Source organism: Mycetomoellerius zeteki, unplaced genomic scaffold, assembly GCF_001594055.1.
Source record: "Mycetomoellerius zeteki isolate Tzet28-1 unplaced genomic scaffold, Tzet1.0 scaffold111, whole genome shotgun sequence".
NCBI classification, from domain to species: Eukaryota; Metazoa; Arthropoda; class Insecta; order Hymenoptera; family Formicidae; genus Mycetomoellerius; species Mycetomoellerius zeteki.
The window spans coordinates 864374-873975 of NW_017256029.1; the positions used below are offsets into that span (position 1 = coordinate 864374).

General features: G+C 35.0%; 1 protein-coding gene across 1 annotated transcript; it reads right to left on the reverse strand.

Moving 5' to 3' along the window:
* Positions 1 to 2278: 2278 nt before the first annotated feature.
* LOC108726599 (neo-calmodulin) lies at positions 2279 to 8326 on the reverse strand. Its single transcript, XM_018454274.1, has 6 exons — positions 7921 to 8326; positions 7446 to 7479; positions 4841 to 4942; positions 4602 to 4737; positions 3694 to 3842; positions 2279 to 3041 (listed from the first exon to the last, which is right to left on the reverse strand). Exons 1-6 carry the CDS (start codon positions 8008 to 8010, stop codon positions 3010 to 3012), a joined length of 543 nt encoding a protein of 180 aa, XP_018309776.1. The 5' UTR covers positions 8011 to 8326; the 3' UTR covers positions 2279 to 3009.
* Positions 8327 to 9602: the final 1276 nt, after the last annotated feature.

Here is a 9602-nt window from a genome sequence, read left to right on the forward strand (position 1 = left end):
TAATATCTTTTCTTACAAAATTATTATCATAAATTTTTATTTAGCTAGTATGGTTTTTCATACTTTTACTTTTGTAAAACCGTGAAATATGAAAGAAATTGTAATCGTTATTTGGAAAATCATACTGTAGCTTATCTTACTTTAATGATTTAAATGCTTTTTTCGTAAGTAATAAATGCGATATCATTAATTTATGAACACTAAATTATGAACACTAGAAAATGACAAAATTCAAGAAATCAAAGAAAAAATAATAGATTATTTCCACATGTCGGATAATCTTTTTAAGCATAAATAAAGACTGATTTGCAATGCAATTTTTCTTAATCAAATACTAAATATTTGCCAAGTATGCAACTTTTCTTAATCAAACGTTCAGTACTTTATTAAGAAAAGTTTCTTGACATATGAAAAATATGGGTACATATATACATATGTACGTGCATGCACACTTTTTTAAATAGAAAATCTAATTTTTTATAAAGGTTTTCACAAATTATGATTAACAAGACAAACACGTAGAAGAGTCATGCTATACAAATAGATGAATATAAACAAATAACCATTGGTTTCCATATATTCATTACACGTTATATCACACGTCAAATAAGCATCTTTATGGGTCCACTCCAATCAAATGCGTGTGTATTTTTTTCAAACGTGTTTGACGCGCATTATCACAACGATTGTCAGGAGTAACAGAAAACTGAATAAAATAATGGAACATCACGTGCACAAAATGGAAAACAAAATTACTCCGATTGATAGTACGCCACAGATGCCCTCGCGCGTTATTATCACTTCGATCTCTCGATCCCTCTCGCGACTCGCGCTACCAATCGCGCGTATTCAACTTCCGTTTTGTGCCAGATAGGATTACGCGCGCGTGCATGCGTGCGTGCGTGCGGGCGTGTATGTGTATGGAGCACAGGCGGCGGAGAGGACGTATGTACATAATTATATCTACAACGTATTTCATGTATGTTTCCTCTTCTTTTTCATGGTAGCGCAACATCATCACGTATAATATATAATAATTCACGTGTACAGTTAATCATTTATACTTGCGACCGCGCGTTTCTTTATATGCCACTATGGGTCGCTAGGTACTACCTATAGATCTATGTCACGCGTATTAACGCGCAGAGCTTCATTTTCTTCATCTTATATAACACGTCTAAAGGTACCATAATATAGCTTACACGCTCCTGAATCCGGACGCCGACGATGCGGCGAGCGATGCTGATTGTGCGACAGCGAAAACACGTCGTGCCATTTTTTTCATCTTTCAAGGGGATCACGTTGTGTAATCTCTCCGTGTTTATGAATGAAGAAGTGCTCGCGCTTCGCGTTAATCATCCTGGTTGAATTGTTCCCGTAAGGGCTTGCTTAGCAGAACAACAAGTCGCGATAATGCCACTTTAATATTCAAATGAATCGTAACTAATCGAATAAAAGTGATTTTCAATAAAATCATTTTGGAATCATTTTGACTCCACTTTAATGTCATAATGATTTTATGTTCTGCTTAGATTCTTTTTCTCTTATCTTTAAAAGCCACTGCCACATACCTAATGACTATAGGCACCTGTTAATTATCACAATAGCAACTATAGTCATTGGATGTGTAACGAGGGATTGTCAATTCAGTCACAGCATTAGCTCCGTCTAAAACTTCACTAACGAGCCCGCGGATAAACAAGATCATTAGATTATTCCTTCGATAATCAAGGAATGAACACCGTACGAATATCTTTCCAAATCTTGTACGCTTAGATAACAAGCGCTTTGCTTAAATTGTTCCCACAGGAAATGTCGCAATAATTTGAGCGTTTAGACTTTCAAAACTCTTTTTCAACCAGGGCACTCGTCCACTCGACGGTGATCGATTACAGAAACGCGGCACTACAATTATCGGCCAGTTCACGCTACGTGCGAAAGCGGTAGTATCAATCACTCTTCAGCGTGTCATCGGTGTACCCGCTCTAAAATTGCTAAACAATCAAGGAAGTGATAGCAATGAGAGGGCAACGGCAAGGACGGGAGACGTGTGTATCACTACATTAGGTTGGCGCGCATCTCTGCGTTGTAATACAAGCGGTAAAAACACTCGAAGTACGGTACCTTTCGTGGACGTCGCATTTCAAGGAAACGAGCGACGCAAAAGGAATATCGTATAGTAATAATATGATAACATATGTATATATAATACGTATGTATATATGTATATATATATATCACGTAAACATATCGTGTACTAATATATACTTCAGGACTTTCTCGCGAGAATGTTCAAATGGACGATGGAAAGCTAAGTAACCCCTAAATTCTCCGCTCCGTAAAATTATCAGGGGAGAGGGGAGATAAAGATTAGGGAGTACGTAAAAGTCTAAACGAAGCTCGGTTGATTGTTCCGGGTAGCGGCGGGTCACGCCTCCCTCCCCCGTCGTTTGGACATATTCTCTTTATTTTAACATTACGTTACGTTTCCGTTATATCTAAAAATTTCAAGTATTCGTCTAAGATTAGTCCGAAGGAGCGCGAGGTGTATCTGTGTATATAATGCGTGTACGTATGTGCAAAATTCGCGGAAGAAAGTCTCTCCTCTCAGTTTTCCGGCCATAAAGCCGAAGCTTTACTATTCGCGGCGAGACTCGCGCATCCCGCTCGAAGTCAAAGATTTCCGATGCCTCCTCAATCCTCTACCTGCGCTACTTACGCGCGAAATCTTCAACACGTCAGTCGTTCTCACGAAGCCTTAGCTATAGAGTAAAATTGGTAGGTTGGTGCAATTCGCTTTTGCGATCTCACAATGTCGTACATGCCGCGGTCGATCAGTCGTCGAGTTTTTGATTTTTTCCCTCGACGGTTGCGATTATAGTTTCATGGGACATGAAACGATTTCTCGCTACAATCCTACGAAGTCAAGGAACTTGAGTGGCGGATCCATTTATTTTTGCTCTGTCGAAAATTCTTCGTTATCTTCGAATCCTTCTTTCGATCTCCGAACTAATTTTTCGACATTAGGATCGACACGAATTCTGAAACACGAGTGATTAGCACATAATTTAACGTATAATTTAATAGTTCGTGATAACAATTATGCAAAATGTTATATGTATGTTCAACCCGGATATCAGATTTACCATATAAGAAATTTAATATTCACATCCTATATTGTTACACTGATTTGTTAATTGAAAAGCATATAATGTACACACACATACAGTTTACTTTATTACTATTATATTTATTTTTTATTCATGATTTTTAACTGTTTATAATTCGCGCCAAATTTTACTATTTTATGCTGTACCATAATATTAAAAATGTATGTGTGTATATTTTTTTCATATTTTTTTTAATATCTCTCTTTCGTAGTACTTTCTATATATAATTATTATCTCAAACTGTAAACGTAGTCTGTAAATGGCCATATTTAAACCCTTAGATATTGTCTCAAAAATGACTGATTAAAATAAAAATTTACAAATGACTGTTTTACTTAATTTCTCGAGAACTTTTTTACTACAGGATTTTGAGGCGTGAATTTTAGAACACTCTGTACACATGTCAACGTTCATATTAATATTTTTTAGCAGCTGCATCATGGAAATGTGTATATGAATGCCTAAGAAAAATTATAAACACACACACATTAAGTTTAAACATATAGGCAGAAAAATGCGTTACCTTCGTAGTTGACCATTCCATCGCCATCTAGATCAGCCTCCTTGATCATATCGTCGACTTCTTCTTCAGATAATTTTTCACCAAGATTCGTCATTACATGTCGCAGTTCCTTCGAAGATATTAAGCCATCGTTGTTCTTATCGAACACTCTAAAACGAAACGAACAAAGTGCCAAATTGCCAGTAGGCTTATTTACATCTTAAGGGTCGACAAGAGTGATAAGCCAACTCATTTACACCTCATGCAGTGCAGCTACTGCTGCAGTATCTGCGCTCTATCAGACTCTATCATATATTGTCTTGTAGAAGAAATATTTTTCCATGAAACTTGTTTAGCTTATATATTTTACGAAGCTGTTAAAGAGCCGAATTTTGCAATTTCGCTTTTAAAAACATTAAATAAATGATATGCTCCTTATTCGCGGTGCAAATACATGTTTTCATGTTGACATTTTATGTCCTAGAATTATTTCTACGTCATGAAACCTTTTCGACTTCTTTTCTATGAAGCTGCGAAGACGCGCACAGAGTTGGATTTTGCAAATTGATTTCTAAAAAATTATAATAAATAAATTATGTGCATTCCAACTACACTATAGTACACATCGGATGAGATATCAGAATAAAATTTTATTTTGTCTTTTTTTTTCAAAAAAATCTCTGTACGAGCCTTCAGGCCGTAATGACTTTCTTGATTATGACTATCGCAATCAAAACGCTATTCATGTAGTATTTTAGCCATAACTTTAACATAAAGAAATTCGTCTCCAACTAAAAGTCTCTTCTGTCGATCTTTAAAAGCTTTATTCTTCCCATGAACAAAAGTTGCTTCGGGACGTTCTTTCAATGCAATTGTTCCAGAAGCAATTAGGTACTTGGAGTTCTTATGTATAGTAGAGAGCTTATTACCGGAACGCCTCGCGAAGTTCATCTTCCCCGTCGGCGCTTTTCATCTTCTTCGACATCATCTGCAGGAATTCATTAAACTCGATGGTACCGTTTCCATCTTGATCCACTTCATTCACCATATCGCGCAGTTCTGTCTCTGAAAGAAATATATTATCGTTTGCTTCATTCATCGCTGTTCCGGACATTCACTTGGATGCATCCTGAATGTATTCGAGATTCGCGAAGAGCAAATTACTCACCCGATGGTCTTTGACCGAGAGACCGCATGACGACTCCTAATTCTGCCATCGTAATCGTGCCATCTTCGTCCTTGTCGAAGAGCATGAATGCCTCTTTGAATTCTGAAATAACGGAGTTTCTCGTCGTTACCATGCTAATCATTACCATACTCGAGACAAATAGTTATTATCTGATGTATTTGAAACGATTTCTCGGGGATCTTATTATGCACTGATTAATTGTTAATTGCAAAACTCGATGAAAACATGTAATATACACATAAACACAATTTGCTTTATCTTTCTTATTATATTGATCGTTTCAATTAATAATAAAATATCTTTAATAGAAATTAAAACGTTTTTTAAATATATATAGTTCGCCATATTAAATCAGCCATTTTGAATTTTAAAAATTTAATTTTAAATTCATCGTCAGCAGCCAGCAAAACTTCCGAATATGAAGTTTTAAATTATCGGACTGACACAAAAATTTGCGCTTCAAAGTATATGGACTGATGCTTTAATGAACTTTGACCTTCCTAAATATCTTCAATTTTAGTCTTAACTTGGTTTATGATTGATGCCTTATTATGAGGTCATTTGACACACAATTCAGTTCCAAAATCGCGGAACCAAAAAATAGGAGATTTTTGTGATTACTCTTTCAAATCGATGTAACTTGTTTTATGTGTACAGATTTTTATACAAAAAATTTCCTTAACCCTCTACTACTCTTGTACGAGGCGAACGCTCATTTCAAATTTGATTTTTTAATTGCACGGATGTAGCATAAATATTGATTCTGAAACTTTCTGACTTTTTTGCAACCTTTCAGATTATATTTGTATGGTTGTTTTCGCAATTTTGTTAAAAATAATTTTTATTAAAAATTTTTGAAGGTGTTAACGCGCATTATATCCGTTATATCTGAGCGTGACGTTAATGGCGAGAGCAATATCGTAATATGTATGAGTCGACGCGACTCGCGCAGCTGTTGCCAAACTTGAAATTTACTATAACAGATCAATAAACCAATCGATATCGCATATTTTTTCTTCTTACAAGACTTTGTCGACTTTGTGTAAAAGTAAGTAAAATTTTATATTAATTTAATTGTAAATAATTGTTTACATGTAGGGAGAGACTGGGGCTAAGTGGGCATTTGAATTTTAAATGGCAAAAATATATCTTACGAGTTCTCAATTTATATTGTAGATAGCATCTCGTGTGTTTTCTTTACCAACGAAGTTTGGTTAGTTTAGATAGATAGATAGATAGAGAGAGAGAGAGAGAGAGTGTGTGTGTCAACATGTTTTCGATAATCAAAAGTAATTTTTGAGATTTCATTTTCCGAATCACATCATTTTTTGTATATATGGATGAAATGAAGTTGCAAACACCAAAACTTTTTATTGCCATCTTGTAGTCTTACAATCACTCTATAAAACGCTAATAATCATTTGACTAAAATCGTTTACTTTGTTATTGAAAATTTCAATTGAAAAAAAAGGTACCCACTTAGCCCCGATCTCCCCTATATAACACGTAAAACATCAAAAAATAAAACTAAATTTTTTATATAATAAAAAACTTTTACGTTAAGAAACGCTACTGTAATTTTCATATATTATATTATAGAAAAATAAAAACATATAGCTAATATATCGAGATGAAATAATAAAAAGATTTGAAACGTAAATATAACTTTAATTCATTCTTATTTTCTATTATTATTTCTTTTATTATTAATTCTTCTTTTAACAATTACTTGCTCTAAGAAAATAAAAATTACGTGATCTGAGAAAATTATATAGCGATGGTGCACTAAACAGTAACACATATACAAGCATGGCGCGGCGTTCGTACGAAAGTACTAATGTTCATTTGTTGAGCGAGAGCAATGGAGGGTTAATTAATATCTGAATTTTTAATAATTAAAAAAGTATGTCATATACATACATATATATATAACATGTCTTTTTTACTAATATATAGGCTAGGAATAAATTAATCTATGAAAGTGTTTTCTCGATTTTTCTATTTCCCTTCTGTATAGTATTATTCTGAAGAATAAGATTATAACTAGAAGAATGCAAATGTCGTAGCAAGTTAGATCGTGAATTAAATATAATCATTATTATTGCGTGTCAACGATAATATCATTACAGATAATGACCCATCTGCGTGTCGTAAACTATATACATCAATAATTTACGTTCAGGGAGTTTATTCGTTTAGATCATCTAGTAAAATATTTCATTGTTGGTATCTTTTGAATCTATATGTGTTTTGTCCCTTTTAAATTATTTCGAACTCTCATTATAACTGACTCAGATATGCATCAAGATATTAGGTAAACAAGAAAAACTGTTGCCAACTGGCACACACACCACATAACAATAATTTTTGTCTTCCATGTATTTATATTAATTATTTAAAAAAACCGTTTATATTACAAAATATTTTTTAGATTATATATTTCATAATACAAAATATTAAAAACACAAATGTTCAGAAATATTATGAATTTTTAATTCTATTATAAACATTAATTATTAGTAATTTATTGATTATTTCATAATCTATTTTATAATTATTGAATTATTTACAATCGTTAACTCACCTGCTACCTGATCTTCTGTGAGTCCATATTCGGACTGAAACAGAGAAAAGGACAAACATCTATCATTTCGTATAACGCATAATGCAATTTTGTTTGATCTATGAATTAAATTTCTATTACACATGCATACAGCACCAAATGACATCTATAAGATATTGCCTCTTAATTATGAGCGAATAATCTTGCTTTAACTAGTACTCTTCTACGATCTGTTCTCGTATGATACAGAAAAGATATTGAAGAAATTTTGGCGAGATGCCCAACACTAGAAACTCCGACGCGAAGGGAGGTCATGTAATGAATTATTAATAATAACGTGTCGCAACGTGATAGCGAGTCTCACGGCTCTGTTCGAATACGTTTTATTTCAATGATATTTACACGTTTTTTTTAACAAAAATTTCTTTCTTAACTTCAACACTTCACGCACACGTTTAAGTTTCCTCCATTCAAAGAGACCTATACTCTTACTTACACTCAACTGCCTAATTTGACCGTCTATCGTGCTCGTTAATCTACGCAGCTGTCCATATGCATGCGTGTATCTCTTTTCTGTTTCCGCCATGGTTCAAGTGTCGCGCCGGTCGTGCCGGGAATGTGTGTCGGAAGTGACCGATGATGAGATTATACGAGATTATACGTTAACTGCGAATTCCATAGCTATGTCTAACGTCTGTCTCTCGTCCCAATTACCGTCGAATCGCCATCGAGACCGACATTTCCCTCCCATTACAAGCGCGTCATGTTCGACGTCCGACCGTCAATGCGCAAAACGAAAGAAAAAAGAGACGTAAATCGCACTTTTATCGCAATTTTCCGGAATCGAAGTCAACGCATATATTCGCGAATTCGTTGAAAGCTATTCGAAGAGAGAAAGAGAGAGAAAGAATCGAATTCTAATATTTTTCGACTACGAGCTTCAAGGCCGTTGCCGAGAAAGAGAGATGCAACATATCCGAAAGACGCTCAGACTTCCCGCCGTTTTTTTTTTGCCCCATCGATCACGATTACTTTACATTTATTCGGATGAGTAAAATTGAGAAGACGATGTTTGGACCGGTTCTAAAGCTAACGGATCTCATCGTTTTTCTCGATAAAATGAAACGTCGAAAGCGACGATCACATCGAATCGGGCGACTGTGTGCACGATATTCCGTGGTAATCACATGGGCGACACTATTCGAGGATGTGATAGCTCGCGGTATGAGTAAAAATAGCCGACGCGACGCACGTGTGGCATAGAGAAATACGCGCGTTTGGAATACGAACTTCGCGCGCCTAGCGATTCGACCGAATGAAATCGAGGAACGCCGCGATTCGTTTCTCCTCCTCGTCACTTCGCTTTCCAACGACTTCAACTTTCGCGGTCGCACACGCACACGCACGTTATTTCGCGTACGCCTCGAAGGAACACGCTTGCTACCGCGGCGCGACTTCCGAACGCTCGGATGTCGAGTGTGATTGAGCAGTGTTCGCACGATGACAAAGAGTGTGTTTGGGACTTTGGCAACCTTAGTCTGTTTTTAACTGCCAGGTCCCCTCTACGGTTAGACGCTTAGGTGACTATTCCCTTCCCCGCTTATTCTGACGTTGCATGGACAGATATTTTGCTCGTCGTAACTTTACGCGTTAATGAGTTAATGAGTACAAAAATAAATTATCGGCAATCATTTACATCATACTGTCTTTAATCATAATACTTTCGATAATCTCAAATATCAATACTTTTCGCTTCTCGAAAGACTATATATTCCTATTTTTTGCGTTTATCTGTGTGCAACATTCGAACATAATAGATTTAGTATAATGGACTTTCTATAATAAAGCCATTATTTAATTACTTAAGCTTTAAGTCTTAAGTCATAAGAAATTGACCAATCATAGTCGATTATTCTTCTCATATTTGACTAGTTAATTTTTTACGGATTAAGACTTAAATTAAATCTTAGGTAACAAACTTATTGTATAATGTTCATAACATTTTAATAATATTAGCGTTAATATTAATAAAAAGTTATACAATATTATATAAAACATCAAAATTTAAATTTGACAAAGGCTCTCGGATTCAATAAAATTTTTGATGTGAGATACGGGCATTTGAGAGCAAACGCAGTTAAATTTAGCGTATATCTGTTTATGTATAATAATACCAAT